We start from the raw sequence: 27,392 nt of genomic DNA, 5'->3' as shown, positions 1-27,392 counted from the left end.
CCTGCTCACCTTCCCTCCGGCTCAGTCCTTTCCTCTCCTCCTTTCCTCTCCTCCTCTCCTCTCCTCTCCTCTCCTCTCCTCTCCTCTCCTCTCCTCTCCTCTCCTCTCCTCTCCTCTCCTCTCCTCTCCTCTCCTCTCCTCTCCTCTCCTCTCCTCTCCTCTCGCGCTGATACTTTCCATGTGTGATGGCGGCTATCGGAATGACTGGGAGGTTTCACTCTCGACTACAGTGAGTCCTGACAATAGAGGAGGCTGTACACCAGTCCCTGGGGCAGAGGGAGGCAGAGGAAACGAGCTTATCCATGCAGGGGTTCATTTTGGTCACCATTCATCAAATCTCTCTTTCTCTATTCTCCCACTTCTTCCCACGGAGCAGAGTCCTCACTCCGCATCTCTTCGAAGCGCATGGACTCCATTAAGTTTCCTGAAGTGTGCTGGGTGTGCGTGTTGATTGAAATAGCTCCCGACTGTGTGCATCTTCCTGACAGTCCTCTGATCTGGTATCAGCTGCCTGTGGTTAGGTGTGGTGGATCTGTCATCACAGCGGCTCAATAACACTGACCTCAGACCAGCGCTTCCAGGAAGAGCTGTCATCCGATCCCCGGGATCAGTTTCCCACTTTCTAGGTAGACAGCTGTTCACAAAGAGGCATCTATAAGTAGTTTAGCGGGACCACACAATGTGTTTGTGTGTGTGTGAGCCACCCAGATTGGCTTTGTCGTCTTCCTAAATGCCTCCTTCCTTTCGACTACATGACTCCGATCTGCAAAACGATTTCCAGGCCGATCTCGGAGACGGAGATCATTATTTCCGAAGCCTGCTGGCTAATGTGGGGATAGGTAATGGACGCGTTGAGAGGTGTGTTTTCTCTCACCCTCCCTCCTTTTCTTCCTCTCTCTTGTCTCCCCACACTTTCCCTCCATTGTCCAGCAGGTATCAGCATGATGGATGGACGGAGCCAGGCCTGTGTCACCGGGCAAAGCGGCGCGATCGTGCACCCCCCCCGCCGTCAGTTGATAGCGCCTGTAAGCGTTTGTCGTGATCGATGCCGCTCAGCCCGGCTCCATCACTCAGCCTGACTGCCCAATGAAAGGCTTGGACTTACTCAGGAACACAAGTACACATAATGGCAGGGGGAAATGAGGGGTAGATAGATTTTCCCCCCCTCCTTCTTTCTGTGCCACGTTAACTCTTTCATTTACTTCACGGGTGGCAGCGGAGGGCACGGCCAAATGTATGCGCTCATATGAGATTTTCAAGCCGACAAATACACACAGACATCATGAATCATTTATGGTGAAAGAAGAGATGTGGGCAACAGTTAAACTAGCTCTGTCTTGATTCCCTTGCTGTGTGTGTGTGTGTGTGTGTGCGTCTGCGTCTGTCAGCCCTCATGTGGATTTGATAAGTTCCCCTGACATTGTGTTTTCTCTTGGTGGTTGTTGAGCGTTCCAGTCTGGGAGCACTGTGTGTTTCTCATTGGTCGATGAGCTGTAGATGATTAGAGTGGAGCCCATCCATGAAATCCCCTTTAGGTCCCATCGACAGGAGACAGTTTGGGGATGTGTGTGTGTGTGTATTATGAGAGAAAGGCAGAGACGGAGGGTGTTACGCCGGCCGTGTTTTTCAACATCGGAATAAATCACAAACCCTCTCCAGATGCACCCGCATGGCCTCCGTTCTCCTCCGTCAGCATGTACAGAGGCGTACGACATTAGAGGGTTAAATACATAAATGGGCGCTCTGCTATAATGGTCCGCGGGGTCTGCTGGAAATGAGATAATGCTTCTTGATGACTTATTTCCTGAAGTCCACATAAATAAATAGAGAAAACGATACGGCGGTGGAAAGAGAGACTGCAGTGATGTGACATGCAGCTCTACTCAAGCGTTTTTCCCCGGCTGTTTGCACTAGTTTCTGGTGGACTGCTGTTGACATTAGCTTTCGAAAAGGGAAAAAAAAAGAATCTACAAAGGAAAACAGATGCTGTTGAATTATGCTGCGTTTGGTATTAGTGCAGTGTTTGTTTTTCATTAGGATTCTTTGTAAAGTCTATATTTAGGCCTTGTGGAGAGACGCACGGCGGATGAGAGCCTCTCCTGGGTTTTTTGTGCGAGAGTTTTCCTAAACCATGCCTGTTTATTCCTCCCTTTATAAAAGCAGCAGTTTCTCCTTCCCCACTTATCAAGTCCTCCTCCCACCGAGCTCCATCCAGCTCTCTCCTCCTCCTCCTCCTCCTCCACCTCCTCCTCCTCTCATCTCCACCACAAAGGGACTCGAGAAACACTTTACACACTGTGCGTTCTAGCGTGTGTGCGTCTGTGCATGGTAATTTGCGTGAACATGAATGAAAGATTTTATTTTTAAGGCCGTGCTTTGACCTCCGGATGATAATGGTAATCACGGTGATGATGATGGTGGTGATGATGGTGGTGGTGGTGTCTCGCTCCCCGGTCCAGATTGCACTGGCTGCTGCACGGAGGTATAGAAACTGGGGAGAAAGTTAAGCCAGGCACGGCCCTGGAGGCTTGTTTATCATTCATTCGAGCGAGAATTGAAGGTGTGTAGAGAGAAGGATGAGAAAGGGTTGCATGTGGGTGAGAAGGAAGGCGCAGTTACTGTTGACCACACACAGAAACACACTCCCTGGGCCACACATACACACACACACACACACACACACACATGCCTGTGTTTTGGCAAGCACTCAGAGGCCCTGCAGCCTCGATCCATATACTCCTTCTCACCTGTATTTGTTATCCTGCGCTTTTAACACCTCCCCTCTTTTCTCATCCGTCTGACACTGCAGTTTTCTTCTTCTTTTCGTCTTGTTCTCTGTAACTCAGCCAAAGATGTGTCTTCACATAAACACAGTATGTTAACATATTCAAATTTTTTTTCCACTTCTGGAGCGGGTTGTCATGTATTCTTTGAAGCTCAGAAATGGTCTTAAACCGTGGATAACAGCTACCTCCTGCCATGGTGACAGGTCCAACATGGACTTTGTTACACCTACGTCACTTTAACTTCCTACTTCCCCTCTCTGCTCCTGCTTGCTGGTGTCTCATCACTGACAGAAAGAGCAGATTTCTTTAGTTCAACTCAGGTCTAAAGGGATTTAGGATGAGTTGTATCAAGTTTTTTCAAGAATTTATTACAGCTTTGAGGCGAGTGCTGATAAATAAAAGGACACTTGAACATCAAATCTGTGTTAATAAGTTACCTGTAATGCAGTTAATAAGTAGAGTTTTAAGTTTAGAAATCTTGCATTTGCTGCAGATTAAGACAAAATATGGATTTAAACATAAATCGATTTTTGACCCTTTTATTGCAGTTTCATCTTGAGTTTGCTGCTGCATTTCCATTTTCAGCCACTTCTCTTCTCCTCCGTTTGTGTGTGTGGTTGCTTATGTGTGTGTGTGTGTGTGTGTGTCTTGTGGGTTCTTATCCGTGCAGGGAGGAAGAAGGTAGTTAGCAGTTAGTGGCAGCACACTGCCATTCTTTTAACAGCCCGCACACACCTCATTAACTCTCTTAATGAGTAAGTAATCAGACACGTTGCCGCTCTCTTTCTCTGTCTCCTCCTCCCCCTTTTGAACGGTGGAGTGAAATTAAGGGCATTTTTGGCGGAATAAACATTTTCTTATCATGCGGTCGAGTCGAGAAATCAAGAAAACAAACACTCCGTTTTAGTTACGCACACACAAACACACACTCTTAAAATAATTGCTCTTACACTGGCACATATACAAGCACCAAACAGGCGCCTCTTTTCAGGATCGGCCGCTTTTTATCAGTATGGAATCTAATCATTATACGACAGGGATAAAAATGTTTTCTTAGCTTGACTGTACGGTTGACCTGTGACTGCAAAGCTGTGGGACTGTTACCAGCAAAACTTTAAGTAAACATTTGAAATTGTATTTTCCAGAGCTGTTATTAAGAAATCAACCTTACTTGCCCTTACAGTGCGAAAAATGTGTCCCTCTCAGGTTACATAATGCACAAGTTGACCGGAAAAGACAAACAAACAGAGAGGAGGAAAGAGAAAGTAGTGAAGTAGGTGTTAAGTTAGGTCATTGAATTAAAATGCACATGTCCACATATAACCTCAAATGACATCGTTCATATCTCAGATGTAATTGTCTGATTTATGATCCATCGTTATCTGCCAAGTGTGGAGACACAGGGTTATGAAATCATTCAGAAATGAAAGACACAATTGTATGTGTTTGTGTGGAGGCATGTACGCACATTAGAAGTTGTATATTACAGATACTCTCGCACTCTGCAGCCCTGAGCCACTGCAGCCTCTCCACAAACTTCTTTAGCTGTCAGGAAATAAAGTTATAAGAATTGAAAGTGTGATTACCATACATATAATATGCTAATCTCTTTACACAGATTCGTCTTTTTTTCCAGATTGCTGGTATTAACGTCCCATTGTGTACAGTATTAGTGCAGTGCACTGTGATAGAGATCAGAGGTTAATGATGTGAATCAGACAGGAACCAGACATTACATTCGGCGTACGGCTAATCTCCAGACCAGGCGCCTTGAGCTATGTCTGATAACATTGCTCATTATTCCAGATATAGACTCTGCAGGGATTCTTGTAAACAGGCATATCAGTAGCAGAATTTATTGTCGGATTGCTTTACACTGACTAAACGATACTGCTGTTTGAGGTCTAGTGTGAGATAAACCTTAAATATCCTGATCGCATGCGGTGCGCTGTAAAGGCGGCAGTTCCTACGGCGAGAACACACCTGAAAACATGTGTGTTACTCCATCATTAGGGCTACAATAGGAATGAACTGTGAGCAACGTCACCTAAAGAGAGCCAGGCTACGTTAATGAACTAACTGCCCACTTCGGGGTATGTAGTGCATTAAGGGTAAATCCATACCAGGTCCAATTTGTTTGAACACACTCACTCTCGCTCACTCAGGCACTGCTTCACACACCTGTAATGAAAACAGACTGGTCGACATGGTGTGTGCAGGACATGAGGAAACACAAAAAGTTGCGGGTCTGACATCATTATACAGCCTTCTGTGAGATGCCTGGAGGCCTGGACTGAGGCTGGAGGCTGCAGGGTCGTTTTTACAGCACTGTAATGAGTGCACGGACGGAGTGGAGGCAGTTGCATGTCTCTGAAGGTTTTCATGAATCCTTTTACCCTGAACAAGAGGCCTGTGAGCGGAGTGAAGTTCGGGATTAGGACCTGTGCTCCTGCCTCTGTCTGCTCTCTTTCACAACCTGATGACCCCCACATTGGCTGAAGTCTGAGGCAAAATATAGAATCACATTTTGGAAGCTGGATTTGGCCTGACACTCAAAGGGAGGAAAGGTTTGATGGAGATTTAAAAAAGAAAAGAAAGCTGCTTTCAGACATGCACTGAACTCCGGATATTCTCCTTAAATCCGCTACGATGTGGTTTTCGGCATGGCAGCGTTCATAGCAACCATCATAGCAACGATAAAAACATTTGTGATAACTATTAAAATATATATCATAAGCATGAACTGGCTGAAGACTGTGGAAGCAAAGAGCACATTTCTCACTAGAAATGGTGTCAGAATATATTTTTATGCCCAAACTAAGTTACAAAATGACATTTTTATCCGAAAAAACAAGGAAGCTCCGCCATGTTTTCATTTCCGCATATGGGAACTTGGGAGTCACGTGACGTGAGAACACGCCAATGCAACACAATGGGCGGACAGAGATGTTCCCATCTCACAATTTGAGAGGCCAGATTGTGAGATGTGAACTTTCCTACACGTTTTCTGATGAGACTGGGTTGCAACGGGAGGAAGGATTTGATGGAGATTTAAAAATGAACAGAGAGGAGGGAAACTGTTTTTGATATGTTCTCATCTTTCAAAAGTTGCTCTCAGACATGCATTGAATCCGGATATTCTCCCTAAATCCGCTCTACGGAGAATGTCCCTCATATGTGAAATACAAACTCCAGCGATGTGGGGCTGTAACATTAAATTTACTGTCATGACTTAGGGTTGGCCAATATCCCTCTCTGCGGTGACTCTTCTCACAAAATCATGTCTGTTTTTCGAAGAGGGATCAGCGCTTCCCTGAAAATCTGCTTCCAAACTAATCAGAAATGTCAAACTTCTCAGAGCCAGCACGGCCGGGGCCCGAGCTTAGAAAATACCAGTGAGGGGGCAACCACAGACTATGCAAAATACAGCACGGTCTCCCACAGAAATGTCCTGTTTGCCGTTTTGAGAATGTGTAAATGCAGAAATGTAACGTTGCTAAATTTAATGTTGCTCTGGCTCCCGTAGGAGATGAACCCGACGATAAATAGTCAAAAGGACACAGAAGACTGCAGACTCCAAACCATGACCACTGTGATTATTCTGTTAGATGTGACAGGAGAGTGAAAGAATCAGGCAGAGGGAGAAAGCCGATATAATTGGGAGAAAGGCAGACTTTCTGGCACGTTGGATAGCATCATTTGGGGTTGTCATGGCGCAGTTTTTTGGGCACCCGTCGTCCCAGAACAGACCTACAGTTATAAAGCGACCTCCCAGGACTTTAGCATCTAATCCAATCAAACAGCACCATAAGTGGGAGCATATAGATCACGCCAGCCAATCGCGTTACAGCGTGCTAACAGGATTATGGAGGATTTAGTTTGTGGATTCCACCCGAGAGCTTTGATTTTACTACTTACACACATTGCATTGTATTGGTTTTGTCAGAGCCTTCTCGTCTCGTCTGGCACTCCAGCCTCTCTTCGTCTCTCCGTCTTTCTGCCTCTCTCTCTCTCTCCTTGCTGCCACTTTTGCCTCTGGCTCTCCAACATCACTGTCCTAGCACGGCAATCTGTTATCTTTCCTTATTGTAACCCGGGGCCGAACACACACATCCAGACGCGCACAGAGGAGACATGCCGCACTCCAGATGTCCAGGGGGAGAAGTCATTAACAGTGTGTCTGCACCGCGGCATGCATCACTGTGTGTTTCACTTGTGTGTGTTGCAGGAAGGTGAGAGGACTAATTAGTCATCAGGTAGAGTGCAGGGCCAGGTAGAGCAAAAAGCATTCCGCTCACTGGGAGCAGACGACCTGATAAGAGGCACCATTATATGCAGGGTGCCAGACTGACTCAGCTTTCAACTCTGCTATCAGGCTGTTTTGCCACTAGAACAACAAAAGAGCTGGAAGCAGCTCAACTGCTCTTTGCTCTGATTCCTGCCAGTGAGGAGGACTGAAGCTGGTTTGAAGTTTGGAATGTGGCAGAGCAGATCGATTATTATTGCGTAATTGCTTAAATTGCCTGCTAACTGTATTACGGGACTTTGTAGGCGAGTGCAGATGTTTTACAGATTTGCAATGAAAGTCACAAAGCTCAGATGATAAAATGAAAGCGTGCCATCAGATGGAGTATTTATTCTTTCTTTGACGACAGGCCAGCGATGTGCGTGCTTGCATCGCGTTACATTTAACTGGAGAATAAAACTATTGTTTTCCCAAGCTGCCACCGTGCTCATTTTATGGTCACGTGACGTTAAATAAACAGCCGTCTTCTTATGGCGTGAGTGTAAAGATGGTGCAAGACCCAACAAGTTAGTCGGTTTGATCCACTCACTGTACACACGCATTCATTTCCCATGAAACACTGGGAACTGTGGAAAGAAAAATGCAATATTTTATTTTGGTAAAAGTTAAATAGCTGTCTTGGATTTAATATAATAAGGCAACAAAAAAAGCAAACACACAAATTCCATTTTTAATTGTGTTTTATTTCGCCGCGGCCTACAGAGCGCTTTTAATTTCTGCAGCACCATAAAGGCACAACCGCCCATTCATTAGACAGATTGCACAACACAACCGCTTGTGGTGGGTTTCTGCTCCCATCTTTTGTATCCCACCGAAACAATGTTCTATATTCATGCCAAGGATGGACCAGTGGGTATACTGTGCGAGCTTGATGTGTTGTAGCAGTCATGGGAGATTGTTTTAAACATCACCCCCTGGAGTTTTATAAGTGGGGATACTCGTTGAGTGCACTGTGGGATTGTGTGCTGTGGTGTACATGAATATTGAAAAAGTAATAATCATCAGAACCCTTAAAAAAAACTCTTGTGTAGTTTTATAGTGTCTGGTTTTGAACTTCGGCCTCTCTGTGGGCGACCATGAGCACTTTGTTTACGTCCGTCTGTGCTGTGGGAGCCTCCGTGTGTGTGTTTCAAGGCAGGAGCCTTAATAGCGCCTTACAGTTTCTCTGTGTATTGTGTGTGTGTGTGTGTGTGTGTGTGTGTGTGCGTGTGTGTGTGTAGAGAAGCGAGAGAGTCGTTCACAGTGAGGTTAGCTCACCATTTAACTGGCAGACAAAAGACTCCGCTAATTAGAACTATGGCTACTTGTGTTTCTCTCATTCTCCGTCCCCCCTGACCCTCCCCTCCCCTCCGTCACTCTCTTGCTTTCCACACATATGCACTTTTCAAAAGCCTTATTTGTACCCTCCCAAGTGCTGGACACACACACACACACACACACGCACGCACACACACACACGCACGCAAACACACACACACAGCCCAAAGATAAAGTTCTTTGTGCAACCGCGTCCTAATGAATCGGCGCCACAGGATCGGTGAGGACCCCTCGCTGGTAGCTGCCCTGCTGCCTGCTTGTTGGGTCTGTGCGCAGGCAGCGAGTTGGTCACCTCACACCGCAGTGTGGTCAAGGCACAGAGAACAAATTATAGCATGAGTGAACACTGGATAACTCGCAGCCACTATAAAATAACCACTCCATTGTGAACAGAGCTCCCCATGCTGTAACACCTAAGGGCTTTGGTGCACATTAGAGAGGGAAACAAACTGCCCTCAGCTTTCTGTTCTACACCGATGACTGTGGTAACAAGGAGGTGACTGAACAGAGTGGGAATGGTTGAAAAAAACTGCTTTAACTTTGAAAGCCTGCCTTTATGCAGGAAGTTGATCAAATGTGTTTGTACTGATTCCAAACAAATCCAAACAACCAAACCTGCACAATGACTCATGTTGTCATGTGTAAGTTATGTGTAACTCATGTCTGCTTATTGTCTCCACAGAGATCTGAGTGAGAACTTCATCCAGTCCATCCCCAGAAAAGCCTTCAGAGGAGCCACAGACATCAAAAACCTGTGAGTACCTCGCCCTCTTCAGCAGGAACACATTTACTTAGAGGTCATTACCTCCATTCAGGTTTGATTTTCACCCCTGTCCATTTGGCTAAAGGGCATGTTGGGTCTTGGTGGAGGTATATGCACTCTACTGCTATAGTTAACATCATTGATTATTGTGTAATCTATATAATATTTGCACATGGTAAAAACAAATGCCCATCAAAAGTTTCCGAAGCCCATTATGATGTCTACAGATGTTTCTCTTTTTGTGCTGTCAGCTCAAAAAGCTAAAGATACAGATATTCAATGTAATTCAAGTCTAAGAAAATGCAAACATATTCATGCTTGAGAAGCTGGAAACAATGGATATGGCTTTGAAATTGTTACGAGTGACGTATAAAATATGTAATACATTTTCTGGGAAATAAATAGCCTAATTAGTGATAGTTGATTAGTGATAATTAAAGGGATAGTGCACCCAAAAAATGAAAATTCACTCATTATCTACTCGCCACACCCCTGAAACCCTAAAAGTGTTTTGTGGACTCAAACACTTCACCCACCCCTCCATCGGCATAGTGGTAGGTAAATAATGAGTGAATTTTCATTTTTGGGTGAACTATCCCTTTGAAGCCAATCACACTTAGCTCCTGTTCATTCACAACTCGCTCTGATTAATTCCAGCATGTTCACAGTGTTTTTTCTCTATGGGTTAATAGCCCTCTGTAGTTGTGTTTGTGAATGCATGTTCAGTGGATTGTATATCACTCTGACGGAGCAGACTACCTACCACGCACTCACACACGCAGCTCCCCGAAGACGTCTCGTAGCAACTGTGATTTACATCCTTGCCACAGTGTGTGCACATTCACACGCACTCACAGATTTACGTCGTGTATCAATGCAGATAAACAACCAGTAAAGTCGTCTTGCGCTGCTCTTGGGGTTACATGAGCTGCGGTGACTAAACCAGTATCGATTTACCATGGTCCATCAGTGTGCAACTCACAGTATCGATGATTACAACTACTCCACAGGGAGACTAAAAGATTGTGCGTGTGTGTCTTGTGTAACAAAGTCTCTCTCTCTCTCTCTCTCCCTCCGTGTGCTCTGCAGTCAACTGGACAAAAACCACATCAGCTGCATCGAGGATGGAGCCTTCAGAGCTCTGAGGGGCCTGGAAGTGCTGTAAGTATCTGAAGTGATGGTATTCACCCAGCCCCACCCTGAACCATTCCATTAAAGTTTGATGAAGAAATGAGATAAGTGAAGACCTTGTTTTGTCCTGCCAATAACCACAACCAATATATACACATAGCCCAGGCCTTTAATTAGTATGGCCTCGGTTATTATGCCAAAATACCCCCAGTGGGCCTCGTGAGGGGGCCTGCAATCATGGAGCCCGAGCTCCATTAACTCATTGTTCCACACATTTGACAGACGCGCTCCCCTCCATCACATTAACACCCCACCACCTCCCTCTGCACCCCATCCAGCCCTGGGCGGGGGGGGGGGGGGGGCATCTGACAAGGGAGCTCCAACCATCTCGAAAGCTAAAAAATCCCCATTCATGTGAACGTGCCACCCTGGACGGCCACGCTGTGCAGCTTTTAAAACGTTTAATTAATCATCCCTTGTCAAAACTCCTAATCACAGGCTTGTGTTGGAACGCTCCACCTGAAACAATGTGAGCGACAAAAGGCACTTTGACAGCCTGGTTGTTTTTTATGGGGAAAGACGGAGCTGTGCATGTGTGTTTGTGGCGGGATTTCTTCTTGAGGGGGTGGGAAGACGAAAAAAACAAAAAAAAATGCCATTAAAGGCTGCTTTCATGGCATGGATGGATTGCACATGTACTGTAGTGATATTGGTGAAAGAGGCAGAAGTTGGGGGGGGGGGCGTGTTGACGGCGTCAGTATGCATGGATTTTATGGGGGAGGAGGACAGGTCGTGTTAAAAGGGGGAGCAGGTTGAAAAATGGTAAAGGGTTATTAGGCTGATTGAAATGACCTGATTCTCTCTCCGCAGCTGATGCCCAGGGTTCGAGAGAAGTGCGTCCATGTGTGTGTGTGTGTTAGTGCACGTGTGTGTGTGTGTGTTGTACACCCCTCCGACTACAAGTCTCCTGTGATCGTGCGTGTACGTGCATGTGCGTGTATATATTTGCATGCATGACTGTACGTATGCGTGGGAGGTGCCAGGGCTTCCCATCTGTGTGGAATGAGGTGTTATTCCCAGTGGGACACCACAAAGAGAGATTCAGAGAAAAGAGAGGGAAGGGAGGGGGGGGTGGATGGATTTATAAAGATGGAACGGAAGAGGGACGGGCGCATCAAAACTCTTTTAGAAGTATAAATTTAAAAACCACATTTCTTACCCCCCCGTGCTGACAACGTGTTGACATGTTTGGTCATTTCTGTTTTTTTTCTAATTGACAGAACGCTGAACAACAACAACATCAGCAGCATCCCAGTCTCCAGCTTCAACCACATGCCCAAGCTCCGAACCTTGTAAGTCACACCTGGGCCACCACGGCAATGCTCTACCCCCTCTTGAGATTTACTGTAAGATTAAACTTTATCCCACAAACATTGCACAGAAGAGACAATGCAGCAGTCACATATGATGGAATGGGAGCAGATAGGCTTCTATCATTCCAGGCATTGCTGGGAGGCAGCCATCACAACACCACAGTGGGGTCTGTAGGATTGCCAAGGGCCATTATCTCCCCCGTCTAAAGCACACACAACAACAACTTGCCCAGATAGACACAAATAGCCCCAGAAGCCTATTGTGTGTTGTGCCTCGTATGTGATTACTAAATCTGAAATTACGCACAAATTAAAACAATTATCCGAGCTGAAATGCTCCGGGCCGTGACTCCGCTCTTCTTGTGGTGACTCTTTGGGCTTCCTCGCTCCCCGTGGGGTTGCATTATATAGCCTTTCTCTGTGTGTACACACATATGTGTCTGTGCACATGGGTTTGCAAGTTAGCATATGTGCTCCAGAGGTCCACCGCACCACAGCAAGAGTTATTCTGGACAGACACAGCACTCCTGGAATGCTGTGTCTGGAGTGCCGGGTTTAGAAAAGTCCTCTTTAGCGTTCCTTCTTTTTAGAATGTGCCATTTACAATCATCCATGAAGCGTATTATTTAGTGTGTTTCCCCACAGGGATGTGATGCGATGAGTTTTTTGAAAGAATAGATGCTGTTTATCCTATTTTCAGTTAGAGGTTTTTTTAGATAGCAAAGAGGCAAAGAGGTGAAGATCTGTAAATGCATCCGTGTTCATTTATTTTATGTTTTCTGCTTTTTTAACAGCCGTCTCCACTCCAACAATCTCAACTGTGACTGTCATCTGGCCTGGTTGGCCCAGTGGCTCAGACAGAGGCCAACCATTGGTCTGTTCACCCAGTGCACCACCCCTGCTGAGCTCAGAGGACTCAATGTGGCAGAGGTGCAGAAACACGAATTCAGCTGCTCAGGTAAGACTTGTTGAGTTGCATTAAATCTGTCCTCAGACGTGCACTGGACTCATATGTGATCTCAACTGAACGAGTGAGGCGCTCCGCAGTTTCTACTGACCTTATCCACCTGGCCTTCTATTATATAGTCTGTAGAAATCCAGGGGAAGTCGATGTTTGAACACAGCATGGGGTTCCCCGGCTGGATTCACTGCGAGCGAGTTGTTGCTGTTGTGAACTCGTCGTGTAGAGAACTTCTTGCTGCTTAGAGAATGTGTGAAAGGCAAACTCTGGGTAAACTCTGTAGCTAATTCTCCAGATCTTACCCGGAGGTCATGTCTGAAAACATGTCTATTATTAATTCATTCATCAAAATGCACAGGGGAAAGGGAACACTTCTTTTCCAGCATCTCAAAAAGAGAAACTTTTTGCAACAGATGGGTACTTTGATCAGATCATTCATGCCAAAAAACCTCCTCGCTCTGCTCGTAAATATTCTCCTCCCCTCACTCACCCTCTGTTATTGTCTCCGTGTCTTCACCTGGCAGCCACCTGACCGCTCCTCACGCCGCCGGGCAGCCCCCTGGCTCTCTCCTCCTAACCTTTCATGTGTCTCCAGCTTTCAGGAGCTGGCAGCGGTGCCAGGAAAAAGCCTGACATGTATAAAAACCCACAGCTGGCGCGAAGGCAGCCCCGCTGACAGTAGTACCTCCGCTCCTCAGTTGTCATTATTCATGACCTCTCACCTCCTCGCACATGGATCACTGTGGCTTTGAACTTGCAGCGTCTGAGGGAGAGAGAGAGAGCATGTGCATGTGGGCGTGCAGCGGGGTTATCATATCAGGACAATGGAAAAACAGCATGAGAACCTTCACTCCCCACAAGGCCATCTCATTCTCAACACCAGCTGCGAGGAGGGAGTCTGTCTATGTGTGTGTGTGTGTGTGTGTGTGTGTGTGTGTGTGTGTGTGTGTGTGTGTGTGTGTGTGTGTGTGTGTGTGTGGATGTGTGGGTGTAGGTCCCTCTCTCTCCATGGGTTGTGATTTTTACGCAGCCATACGGCGTGACAGCACAGATCATTAACTATTCATCGCCCAGGGAAAGAGACTCAAGGCGTGGGAGTGTAATGATACGGAAGGGGAGCGGGGGGGGTGTCAGGGAAACTTTGGGGTCTGGTTGGTTGAAGACACAGAAAGTTGAGGATTAGCATGACTGGCAGCTGCAGATTATGAAATGGGCTGATATCAGGTTTCCTCTTGTAAGAACTGGTTTTGTTGTTTTTTAAAGAAAGCTGTGAGTAGATCAACACTGATTGGTTCTCAATAGCGAATGATCAATCACAATTTTTCGGTCAAAACAACCAAGGTGGACGGGAAATCTATGGATTTGTTTCTCTGCCTCTCTGTGTGTCATGCATTCATGCATTCACACAAACACATATTCCCAGTTTCTCCTTGAGTGGATGAGTGACCAGAAGTTGAACTCCCAGTGAAGGACTCATTAGGAACTGGCTCACTGGCACATACACATAAAAAAACACACAAACACGCACATGCACTTTTGTATTTCCAGTGTTCAGCACAGTGTTTTTTTTCCTGCGAGTTAACTAGTTTGTGTTGCGACCAGGCCAGGCCACCTGCAGGGGGATTTGGAGCGGGTGGGGTGGCTCTGTGTCGGAGGAGAAGAGAGGAGGGAGCGGAGAGGCGAGTTGTTGTTGTGAAATCCAGAAGAGGGAGAAATGGGGTACACTACAGCGAGTTATTGGTTTTTGCAAAATGTGATAAAATTCTGCAGCGCTCTCGGCATCACGACTCACTGACTCTCAGGATTCGGCTGGAATATTGGACATTTTTGTCAGTAATGAGCAGAGCAACACGTTTACTGCTTCACTTTGAAGCTTAATATCACATTTTTTCTAGGCAGTCATTTCTCATCCTCAACCCAGAGCTTGTTATTTAAAAAAAGCTCTGAATTGGAAATTATTGATTTAAAAAACTAAATCTGGTTTAAAATTTGATTTTAGAATTATCATTTTCAGAGCAAACACTTCTTGGTTTATTTTTAATTAGTTGAGCAGACTCTGGTGCATGACCAGCAGCTCATTTGAGTTTTCTCTCCGTTTTCATCTTCACTTTCCAAGACCCCGAAGCAGTTTGAGCTTCTCTCAGAAAATCATCTTATTTATTTTATGCGAACAGAGGGAAACAACATTTTTCATTGTGAGAGGACTTTGTGTCTGTATCCATTAGCTCCTTTTGAGAAAATCAGGAAAATATGAGGGCTTTGCATAAATATCTCTACCATTTCCATCGTAATTATTCATAATCCTCGAGTTGAGATTAGAGCGACTTAAGTTTGTCGGAGCGGCTTCTGCACTGATTCTACCAAGCAAAACATTTCCATGCACACGCCCCCTGATCATTCACATGCTGCTTGCGCTAATTTAGGGTTACAGAACAGAACATTAATGACTCTTGAAGTGAATTACTGCTCCCAAGGAATATAAATGAAGTAAAAATATTATGTTTGAAATGGGCAATGAGCAATAAAGCAATAAAGTGCTTGAGGGGTGGAATAAAATACAACTTGTGCTGTGGGAAACAGGGAAGAAATGACTGTGAAAAGAAAGAAAGGGGGAGAGAAGAGAGGGGGAAGCTTGCTGTCGTGCTGGAAGGGAATTTAACGGAAGGGACAAATGGGAAAAAGGCGAATGATAACATTTGGAAATGATGAGAAAAAAGAGGGGGAGTGAGGTTAAATGTAAAGGTGTGTGAGGACGGGAGGTAATGGGCTGCCGTGGCAGGGAACACGGACGGGGAGAGGCTGAAAATAGTGAGAGAGAGAAAGAACGGAAAGAGCAGCTGCAGGAGGAGAGAGAAGAAAGCAAATAAAACAAGGGGAATGGGACGGGAATAGAGTGGCAGCGGCGGCGGAGGGGGAACGAGCTAATGGGGGAAACAGCGCCGAGACAGAACGTGGGACGAGCGCACATCAAACAGCCTCACCTCAAGTCTACCTGTCAGAGAGCTGTCATTGTTAAGGCCGCTCCAGCTGTGCCGTGCACTCTCCCTGATCCCAGACCTGTCAAATGTGCCATGTTAGATCAGAGGGGACTTCTGCTCTGCCCTACACCTGATCCCAGATCTGTCAAACCTCGTGCCATGGCAGATCACAGGGCCTCAGATCACGCAGGTTGAGCGACTGCACACTCTTGATGATATTTGTTGTGTTTACCCGCTTCCCAGTTCCGTCAGAGCGTCCCCTCCCCTTCAGTTTACCGCTCGGCCACGGACATGAAACCTGACCTCAAACATTGGTCAATCGCTAAATGGTCCGAGGGCTGAAGCCACTGACCTCATGGTAAAGTTCGGGTGTTTGGCAGCGATCTTTCCTCCGTGTTTAAGGGAGTGTTTTCCCTGTCGCTGACTTTCACCATCACTCACTCTGTCTTCCTCTCACCGACTCTACACCTCCCCACCCCTTCTCTCTCTCTCTCTCTCTCTCTCTCTCTCTCTCTCTCTCTCTCTCTCTCTCTCTCTCTCTCTCTCTCTCTCTCTCTCGCCAGTATTTTCCACACAAGCTGAGCAATAGATAGGAAGGTAATCAAATATTCATGGTTTGAAACTTGGATTAGTAATGCTGTGTAAATGAGGCCATTTAAAAGTCTGTTTTATTCATTCTATCTGGGTTAGACACACATCTTTAACACACACACACACACACACACACACACACACACACACACACACACACACACACACTCACACACACACACGCGAGCACACAACACACGTAGCAAACACGGCGTACCGGCAGCGTGAGCAACCCGCTCTTCACCACATCGCTGACAGTGCCGCAGCTATTTGAACAGGTGTCTAGAGACGGTGTGATGGGTTGCGCGCTCTGTATGCAAATTGAAAAAGTTGAAAATGTTTTAGAACAAATGGAAGCTGAATGTGCAGAATGGCATCAATTCCGCCCAGGGAACGCAGACTCAGGAGGAAAATTTGCAGCGAGATCAATGGATGTTATTGGGAGGGCCATCAATCGCCTCCACCCCCCCCCCCACATCTCTATTGTTCACGTCTTTCTTCTCCTCTCCGCGGCACTCCTTTAATAGATAACCTACTTTCTTGCCCATTCGTTCTCAAGGATGTACAGCTCGACAATAAAGTCAAGAGAGGGATGTTTCATTTCTTTCTCTCAATGTCAAAACATCTCAGGGAACGAGTGTTCATTTGCAATTCACTTTACAAAGCAAAGCACAACGGGCCGATGACACGGTTCCAGCTCCACTTGAGTGCGAGAGCTGCTCCGTGCAAATCCTCCGGCAAACAATCTCTCCCTGTTAATCCTGCTGAAAGTCATGCTGCTGAGATTTAAACCAGCCCGATCCACCTGTGGGAGCTGCATGTTCCTCTCTTCTCGTCTAGTGTTCCTCCTGGTTCACCTCTCATGCAGCTTCTTCTCTCTCCCTCTTTTCTCCCCAGGTCACCAGGAGTCTTCCAGCCTGCAGCCGTGCAGCACGGGCGGAGGCTCCTGCCCGGCCATGTGCACCTGCAGTAACAACATCGTGGACTGTCGAGGGAAAGGTCTCACCGCCATCCCGGCCAACCTGCCCGACACCATGGCAGAGATGTAAGCATGCACGGAACATTTTTGTCAATAAAAGATGTTAACGAGGCCAATTTCACCATATACAGATGCACAATCCTCTTTGTCCCAATTATGTATAGATTTAAATAACTTATATGGTTATTCAATAAACAGTTTCATGTATCTTTTGTATTAGACTGCTTGGCATGTTTGAGGACACAAGCAACTTAACCCTTTGTAAACATACTATATCTATATGAACCAAGTATCAAAACATTATTAACTGTTAAAGATTTTTCATTATCTAACGGCATCTGAACGCATATAAATCCCTTCCCCCAAGAGGATAATGTGTGATTACACATTTTTATAAATCAAATTTGTATTTAGTTTATTAAATTTGCAGATAAAACTAGATTTGTATTTATCACTATCCATCATGCACATCTCAGAGTTGTGGTTTTGGTTATATTAATGCACAAGATTACTCCCATTCTGTGTGATTCATATTTAGTACATGTATATATATTTCACACAAGTGCTGATTGAGCAGCAGAACAGGACACACAAGGCTTTCGGAGAATCACAGGCACATCCCTCGGCTGCGTTGTCCTTTGAAGCCTGGCTCCGCAGGGCACTTGTTTGAGTTGAAGACGTGTATATGAATTTCCATTTGAATCTGTCGGTGTGTACTCACGCAGGGGTTTAACAAGGCTGAGGGAACTTAAACACGGATGTTATATGCCGTTCCAGCTTGCTCCTCTCACCATGCATCACCTGGTAGCTGGATCATCCATTTGCTGTTCGCTGAGAGAGACGTGCAGACTTTAAAACTCCGACTGCGTGCGAGTGCTCTGCCATCATCCCTCCCTCGCTTTATCAGTCCTGTAACATCTGTCTGGCCCTTCACTGTTTACGGCCCACATGCTATCAGCGCTCTGCGATTCATGGGAATGCACAGCGAGACTTTTCAGGGTGGTTCTTTTTACACTCTTTATCAGTGGTTTAATGCCCCCTGGCAGGAGTCCGCATGAGACGACACGGTAACTTCTCGATTTACGCACGGTGAGGAAAGGGGGGGGGGGGGTGAAGGGAGAGAGCCAGCGGTCGTGTTGCATGATCTTTGGAGGAGCATGTGTGTGCTTAGGAGGACACAGCACGTTTCTAGGTCTCCTCCTCCCCATGGGGTCTGTTTATAAATACCCAGCTAGCATGGAAGTCACAGATCCCATGTTCCCCCAACAACCCTGACCTATTTCTCCTGGAGCTCAGTTTCCAAATTTGGACCGGCAGCTCACACTTCTGTGTGTTCTTGTCTTATTGTATGACCACCCAGGATATATTGGAATATTTAAAAATCATTTTAAAAGTTCTCACACATCCCGTGTATTGATATGCGAATAGTTGAGTCTCGGTTTCATGATTTGTGGGCCTCCGCCTGTAATGTTCCACAAGTGGAGTGTCTCATTGGGGACCGATGTGATCTATGATCCCCATAAGTTGCCAGCAGCACTGATGGGAGAACAGGGAGACGGCTGAGCGATGGCTCTACTAAGAACAGGTTTTATAGACATTACATTCTCTCTGCACAGCAGATGAGTAAAGACATTTTAAAAGTCTCCCTGCCCTTCACATGTAATTGGTACTTAACCGCGTCCCGCTAATAAACTCTGCTGTGCCCTGATTCATCTTTTACAAGACCGGGGTGAAACTCTGTCCTGCCCATCGGGGGCCGTATCGAGCAGGTTATTTTCACACAGCGCTCTTCTTCACTCCTGCTCCTCTCTGGATTTTTTAACTCTCCTCCACTTCTCTCCCTCGGCTTGCCAAATCACCAAAGGCAGGTTGGAGGGCGAAGATCAGGCAAAAGAATAAATACAGAAGGGGGTGGGGGGGAGTAATTTGGTGCAGCAGGTTTGATCTGTGCTTGAAGTTCATTATAAAATCAGTTTCAATTACAGCAAGGCGGGCTGCTGGGTATCAAGGCCAGCCTAATGCCTTCTTAATGAGGCACTCGGAAACTCACATACACACACAAACACACACATGCTGCTCTCATTATGTACAAATAGGAGAATTGCAACCTCCCTGCCTTTGCTTTCTCCCCCTAATGAATGCCAGCGTTGTGTTTTTGGCTGTGAGGATGTGAGCTGGTTTATGTACTCCTCTCTAGCGAGACCAGGCCCAGTTGGCCTAAACACCACCACAACAGATTACTATGCACCATAGTCTCTGTCTGCAGTGACTGAAGTCTGCCATAAAAAAAATCTCCCCCTTCCCTCCGCCTTTCATCCGCGGCTGAGGTCCTGCCATCCATTTCTGACACACGCACTGACTGGGTGAATACCCAAAGGCATAATGTGTTTCCCCTTAATGAAAACCATGCTTAGACCCTAATGAAAAGGATAAAGAGCATTGATTGGACTGACAGGAAAACACCAGCTCGCCACCTCACAAAGACAGACATAAATACAAATGTTCGGTCTGACAAATTGGATGGGAACCATTGATTTTCCGTCCGAAGACAACTAGAGATTTTCTTTTTTTTTCTCCTCTGCCAATCGGACAAACGGCTCCTTTGTTGATTGGAGGGATTAAGTTGCTCGCACAAATCGATCTGCGACGAGCGACAACATAGAGCCTACACAGTTGTCACACAGCGGTGTGTTTATGTGTGTGTGTGTGTGTGTGTCTGTGTGTGGGTTTGTGCCCTCGCCTGCCCCAGAGGGTTTTTGCTATATGCTGACACACACTGGAGAACCACAGCACGTACGCGGCCGGCACTGACACTGCACACACATGCAAGCAGCATGTAGAGTGCCAGACGGGTTTGGGCCGGTCAGACAGACGGGCTGATGAGAGACGGCCCTAAAGCCACTTGGCCCAACACTCTGCCGCATGGTGAGGGCAGAGGAACCACAGCGTTGTCACTCCGCTGTAAATCCACGGACACATCGGGACCGGCAGGGCGAAAAACAGACGGAGAGAGCGTGGCCACCGCAGGAATCTGTGGTCTGGAATCACTGCTATCCTAAGAATGTCAATTACTCTCGTCCGTATCGCTGCACAAACGGAGGCCACTCCTCTGGAAGGACGAGGATTCTTGATTGAAAAAATTCTGAAACTCAAAACCGTTAAATGGCTGTGGTTAATGTCTAACAAAACATTTACCCCCCGCGAATAGACATAAACACAGCGATCGCCTCGGGCCGGAGAGGCACGCGATAAATCTGAAACCTCTCGAAACAGAATAATTAAATCATGTGGAAATGGTCCCGAGCCAAGAAATCACACACTTAAGAGGCGGGGAGTTAAATCTATCAACGAGGTTTGGTTTGCCAAGGGGTTTTGCAGGTTTGGAAATATTTCACATTTTTCCTGCGGTGGCAAAAATGATGGTTCTTTAGATTCCAGTCGCTGCCGCTTGTCTGCCGCTGCTCACACACGCATGCAGGGCCGCGTCCTCCTGGTCCCACGCCAGCTCCTCTGCTGGGAGGCGGCGTGGTGGGACCAGCAGCAGACAGGCCCACAGCTGGCTCCCGCCCGGGCCCTGCTAAGCCTTGTTAAGGACAGTTTTAAAAGCTGTGAACTGACCTGCAGATAAACAGCCCCCTGTCAGCTACACCAGGGAATTGTTCCGGCGGGACTGAGCTGGGACAGAAGTAGCAGCCGGCCTGAGAACACAGACATGCATGCCCACACTAATGGGGTTTAGTGATGTCTGTTTCCCTGGGCCCATCTGAGACTGATTAGACTTTGGGACTGCTCCGTATTAAATGGCCGAGTGCCTGCTCGTCTATACATTCATTTGGTTCTCTGACAGTTTTTTTATGGCGAGATTTTGTCGGACCTTGTTCTTCAGCGGCTCTTGAGCTCACAGGGGGAGTAAACTCAGAAAAGTGATATTTCACCACCCTGCCCGGGTTTCACCGAACACTATGCAGACGACCCACAGGATGAAGAGAAATTTCACTGGAACCAGTCAGATCATTACAGATTTCAGGATGTCATGTGAGAACGTAAGTGCTGGAAACTGTAAATGTTATAACAAGAAGAAATATGACTTTTAAGTTGAAGGCCTCAACACCCTCGTACAAACCAAGACAGAGCCTCCCCCCCCCCCCACCACTCCAGTCTTTTTCCACAGCACTTTAGTATTCAGATTGTTTATTGGTTCTGAGGATGTTATGACTCCGACATGCCTGGACCTATTACAGCTGGGGAATAGATCTCCCTAATATAATCAGGCCAATCACCAAAGGTCAGAGGTTACGGGGGGGGATTACTCAGCACTGTTACCATGGCGAAGTCTATTGTTTGGTTAACTGATGGTATCTCCTGTTCTTCTCCTCTCCTCTCCTTCTCCTCTCCCCTCTCGTCTCTTCTCTTCTCCAGACGTCTGGAGCAGAATGGGATTAAGTCTGTTCCTCCCGGAGCCTTCTCGCCCTACAAGAAACTGCGTAGGATGTAAGTACAGCAGTACACTCACCTCAGGGCTAAATAATACAGATGAGAACAAGAAGTTGAGGGCTGAAAAAAGAAACGTCAATTGGCAGTCCTCTCATTCCGCCGCTGAGGAGCATGCAGTATTTATTTTGTCAGGGCCTAAAGAAGAGAGTCTTGTTCTCAGACGTAGGGTGGTATGGAACACAAGCACTCCGATGTTACACGAGCATAATAACAGCTCTCATCTTCCACTGCTGGGCACTGGTATTTCCCTGGTGAGTGTTGTGTACAGTTTGTGTGAGTGTTGGGCCCGTGCGGGCAAAATTGTAAACTGCGGCTTGGATGATGATGATGATGATGAGGAGGAGGAGGTGGAGGAGAAGCAGAGTGTGCCGGAATGAGGCTGAGGCTTCGCTCTCGCTTGGAGGGAACGGTGACAGACTGAGAGCTGAGACTGAGCGGGTTTCTGTGTTCCGGGTCAGCCAGCTGTCTGGTCAACCAGCCAGTACACACCAGTCGGCCAAAACCATAACTCCGACAGCACCAGGCCTGACCGACATACCAGCCGGGAGACGGAGGAAGCGGAAGGTCAGGGAGTTTCTCTGCCCTTCTTTAGAGGATTCCTCTGCGTTTTATCATTCAACTCCCGGGACAGCGTGAGGTTCAGACGAGGTGAATACTGAGCAGCTGCTATCTCATCGTAGCTCCAGCGGAGCCTCACGGGAAATTAATATTTATTCTCCCAAAAATAAATGTTTTTTTATTTCACAACTCCAAGTTGAGAAGGATTGTGAACCATGTGAACTCAGTGAGGCCTTATTTCAATGTGGGAGTAAAGTTATAGACACTACAAATCATACAAACTGGGAAAAATAACATCTTATAAAATATCTTATGTCATGATAACAGTCAAACATGAAGGTTTTCCAATCTTAAATGGCACCAAATAATATATCAAAGTAACTTGAGTTCTTGTCAAGCTAATAAAGTTCTGCTGTGGTCGCCTTTTTGCGTCATATAAGTTTTACCTGTGGCTTTGTCTAATGATGGAGAAACACACTGCTAGCCACTTAGCCAATTAGCCAGTCAGCAGTTTTCTCCTTTCACTGTTATATCCGTCACACGTAATGGGACCACGAATAACTATTGCCATTTGCTTCATATCATGAATAAAACTTTAATACATTACCTTATCCTTAACATGATTTGTGCCTCAGTAGATTTTTATCAGCTATGGTGGTGAAGACAACAACTCCCATGATTCCAATGGCTTTGTGACATCATCAAACTAGGTCATTTGTTATTGTTTTGGTTGCGGCCAAAGTTACATATTGAGCGTTTATCAGCAATAAAAAAAAATTTAAAATTGTTCCCAGCACTTAAAACCTGATGTGTTATCATAGTTGTTCTGACCCCCATCTCAATGGTAATTCATTACAATCTTTTACAGTACAAATATAACAGACTTTTTTTTGGCCATTTCTTGTAGATTCAATCAAGCACGTCGGGGTTCCCAGTTAGTTGTGAAAATGTGATGTGAAAACCTAAATATCTGAACTGGGCCAGAATCAGATTTTTTTCTAAAGAAAATACTATTAGTTACACCTCGTTGTGGGAGACGCTCCAGAATCTTGTGGTTTTCATCACACGGCCACAAACCAGATTTAGCGGCAGTGAAAATGTGCTGCTCTCTTCCATCTGGTCTTCCAAACACACACGACCTGCTATTGTTGCTGCTACTGGTTCTGCTTTTAGTAACAACAATGTACGTCTGCATGTCTGTGTTGACCCACGGCGCCTCTGTTGATTCAGCTGGCTGGGTGCCCTCCCTGGCCTGTCCCATGTCCAACAGACTCAGTGCGAACTGTGTGCAGACAGCATTCATCTTTCATGATGAGAATGGTCACTCATCTGGGTCAGGCTCTGCAGTTGTTCATTTTGGTTTCTGGCATATTGTGTGCACGGAAAATAGTAAAATAATTCGTAATAAGGCAACATTAGATAATAATAGGTTCTACATACTTTCCTGCTTGTCTGTGTACTTGTTTGTTTATTTGTGGCGCACAGGTATGTGTGCAATGCCTCTCCTGACCCTCCTCCTCCCATTAAACGCCAACCACACACAGACTCTTTCACCTTGTCCCGGTTTGAATGACCTACACGTGAACCGCTCCTTAAAGAGATGGATGCAGTACCAACCCTCACACACACATCGACACACACACACACACACACACACACACACACACACACACACACACCAGCGTCTGAGTTTGCAGACACACATCAGTGCACATGTTGGCTCCTTTGCCACAATTTTTTTTTGGTTTCCAAGAAACCTCAAGTCCTTTGCAAGAAGACAAATGGGTACTTATTTAACTGTTACCCCCAAATGAGAAAATATCCCTCCTCTTCACCACAGGATGATTTTCTTTCAAAGGTATCCAGTCGACTGGAGTTCAGTCCACATACTCCATTAACTCTCTCTCTCCATCTGTCTTTCTCTGTCCCACTGTTCCTCATTTAGTGTTGCGTTTGCTCGCGTAGAAACACATGCGCACACATAAACACATAGACACATAGGCTTAGTGGTTATCCTGTGGGGAGAGGCCTGTGGATCCTATTAACGACAGCTATGTTCGGAGGCAGTCTGCTGTATTTCGGTTTGGATTGCACCCCATTTTTACCCGTACACACAAACCATGATACAACACAGAGCTGGTTCATAGGCCACAAATAATACAAGTAAATGTTTTGATTGGCTACAAGACTCTAACCAGCTCCATTTCATCAAATCCCCCAAAGGGACACACCATCAGATATGGGAGAGCTGGAACTCATCTTCGTCCATCTCACACTACATTTGCCTTCTCGTCACGAACAGGGGCTTCACATCCACCCCACCTTCCTGTGAGGGTGATACCCAGTTGACGTTGGGGGTCAAACCTCCCACAGGAAAAAAAAAAAAACGACGTTGACTTTCCCCTCCCACCTCCAAAAAAATCTAAATTTCTAATTCTTCTTCACAGAGACCTGAGCAACAACCAGATCTCGGAGATAGCCCCCGATGCCTTCCAGGGCCTCCGCTCCCTCAACTCCCTGTAAGTGGCCCGGAGCCCAGTTGGTTTTATATGCATGTGCAGAAGTATCCACTTGGTTGTCATTTCCCGTGTCTAGAGCGAGTCTGTGTTGTGATTTCCCAGCGTGCTGTATGGAAATAAGATCACCGACCTGCCCAAGGGGGTGTTTGATGGCCTCTACGCCCTGCAACTGCTGTAAGTGGAACACACACTTCACTCTCTGCTGATACACACTGCCAACGTACACTGAAAAGCAGGCAACCTTTACTCCCACTCAGTGAAGGAGTCATAACCTTCATATAAAGCCTGCGCATACTTTTCTAACATGCATAATGAATGACTGTATAAAGAAACTTTGACAAGCTTCTTCCCTCCCTCCCTCCTCGTCTTTCTCCCTTCCGCCTTTTACCGTTTGCATTTTTTTTCTTCACTTTTCTTCTCCCAGGTTGCTGAACGCCAACAAGATTCACTGCGTACGTGCCAACGCCTTCCAGGACCTGCAGAATCTCTCGCTGCTATCGCTCTACGACAACAAGATCCAAACCCTTGCCAAGGGCACCTTCACTTCACTGCGCGCAATACAGACCCTGTGAGTCAAACGCACACACACACACACACACACACACACACACACACACACACACACACACACAGACCACTCTCTGACACATACTGAGCTGTCACCATAAAACATGAGCCAACACAGGAGTTGTTTACGCGCAGGTCTGTGTAATAACACAGGAATGGAATCATGAGGTAGAGAGGAGAGTAAATCTATCATCTTCACAAACACACACACACACACACACACACACACACACACACACACGGCCAGATGGAGATCAAAAAGGCAACCACCACTGTTCCAAGTCCAAATGAAGGCCTCCTATTTTCTGATCCAATAAACAAGGCTCACCCACACGCTGTTATCAATACGGACCCCACACGGTGGCACGTCCAACAAAGTCTGAAACACATAGCGTGAGGAAAAATCTAAGTTGCAAACATAAGACATGCTAGACACCTGTTGCACACATACACTTCGAGTGAAGAGGGGTTTAACGGTCTAAGTCTAAAAGAGGCTTCTTGTTTTGCCGGTATTCTGAAACCACAGTCAAACATATTGAATACACACCCTCACTTCCTCTGGTCATTGAAGTTGGCTACAGTAATTGGATGGCAGCACATATTCTTTAACCTGGGCTGAGAGATTTCTTGGATATGTCAGTGAGAATATTTCTGCAATGCAGCTCGCCAGCAGCTCAACTGCAGGCTCTAAAAGAACCATAGAGTTTTAGGTGCAAAATCACGTATAAACTTTTATTCTTGAGAATTCAAGACGAATTTTGAAAAACAAAATAAAAATTCCTGGATCCATCCCATGATCCAAATCCGCACCAAAATGTAATGAGTCCTTCTCTGACCCAGACCACATCCTTCCACCAAGTTCAGTGGTAATCTGTCCCATATTGTAATACAGCTACACAAAACACAAACAAATACACACTGATGAAAACATTTTTAAAAATGTAATTACAAAAATTATCAAAGTGATGTGCTGTATTTTACTGGTATGTATTGTATGGGACCATATTCTTACTTTTTGTAAAAGAAGAGCTTAAGAAGCCACGTTTGTTTGTTTTTTAATACAGAATACCACAAAAACCTATCATACATAAAATAAGCAGTTTGACGTGTCTTTAAATACTGTTAGATAATTTATATTCACTTTCTTGCTGCATGGGGAGTTGATCTATATATCACTCTCCCGTGTGTATGGCAAACAGGTTAGCTCAGCTCATCCCAGGGAAACATCTGCTGTGGCTCTGTTATTGACAGACGGAGCCAGGAAAGATGTTTCTCCCCGTTTCCCGTCTTTATGCTAAGCTAAGCAGCAGCTGCCAATAGACAGTACAGACAGGGGGGTGCTCATCTAACCTGCAGAGAGTAATAAAATTAAAACTTAAAAAATAAATGCAAAAATGTCAAACATTTACTCTAACATGATGAGCTTATATTATGATATGAATTTAATAAATTCAATAAATAATGATTAAGTTATTGTTAATCTACACCTTCAAATACGGGTTATTGTGGTTCCAGGTTAGAGTTGTAAGTATATGGTGCTTATGTTTAAATATAAGAATATGACTTGATACTTTTTAGTACTTTTTATCAGTTTTCATAAGTGCACCTCTCATTCTCTCTTCCCTCTCTTCCTCTCCCTACCTCTCTCACCTTTTCCCCTTCTTTCCAACTCACCTCTTCCCATCTCTCTCTCTCTCTCTCTCTCTCTCTCCTCCAGTCACCTGGCCCAGAACCCATTCATCTGTGACTGTAATCTGAAGTGGCTGGCAGACTACCTGCGCTCCAACCCCATTGAGACCAGCGGTGCCCGCTGTGCCAGCCCACGCAGACTCGCCAACAAACGCATCGGACAGATCAAGAGCAAGAAGTTCCGCTGCTCAGGTAGGCCGCTGCCTCTGTGTCACTGTCCTCTCTCATTTCTCTTCCCGTCTGTCAGATTTTTGTTGTTTTTTATTCTACCTGTCTCTTCTCTTACCTTCTCCTCCTCTCACTGGGAGTGGCTTTTTTTATTATCTCTGCATTTCTCCCTCCACCTCATACCACATTTAATGAATGATCATTCCTGTCAG

At 45.9% G+C, this 27,392-nt stretch overlaps 1 protein-coding gene across 2 annotated transcripts in view; it reads left to right on the top strand.

Moving 5' to 3' along the window:
* slit1a (slit homolog 1a (Drosophila)) overlaps positions 1 to 27,392 on the top strand; it is an 89,209-nt gene that overhangs the window by 40,663 nt on the left and 21,154 nt on the right. For both annotated transcript variants that reach the window (XM_061087640.1, XM_061087641.1), the window contains exons 5-14: positions 9,092 to 9,163; positions 10,262 to 10,333; positions 11,584 to 11,655; positions 12,471 to 12,634; positions 17,104 to 17,251; positions 21,605 to 21,676; positions 24,685 to 24,756; positions 24,859 to 24,930; positions 25,181 to 25,324; positions 27,041 to 27,204. In XM_061087640.1, coding sequence (XP_060943623.1) covers positions 9,092 to 9,163; positions 10,262 to 10,333; positions 11,584 to 11,655; positions 12,471 to 12,634; positions 17,104 to 17,251; positions 21,605 to 21,676; positions 24,685 to 24,756; positions 24,859 to 24,930; positions 25,181 to 25,324; positions 27,041 to 27,204 — 1,052 coding nt within the window. The remainder of the gene's footprint in view (positions 1 to 9,091; positions 9,164 to 10,261; positions 10,334 to 11,583; positions 11,656 to 12,470; positions 12,635 to 17,103; positions 17,252 to 21,604; positions 21,677 to 24,684; positions 24,757 to 24,858; positions 24,931 to 25,180; positions 25,325 to 27,040; positions 27,205 to 27,392) is intronic.

Source organism: Limanda limanda, chromosome 15 (assembly GCF_963576545.1).
Source record: "Limanda limanda chromosome 15, fLimLim1.1, whole genome shotgun sequence".
In the NCBI taxonomy this organism is placed as follows: Eukaryota; Metazoa; Chordata; class Actinopteri; order Pleuronectiformes; family Pleuronectidae; genus Limanda; species Limanda limanda.
Note: the sequence above shows the minus strand (reverse complement) of the source record. Positions and strands in the feature narration are given on the sequence as shown.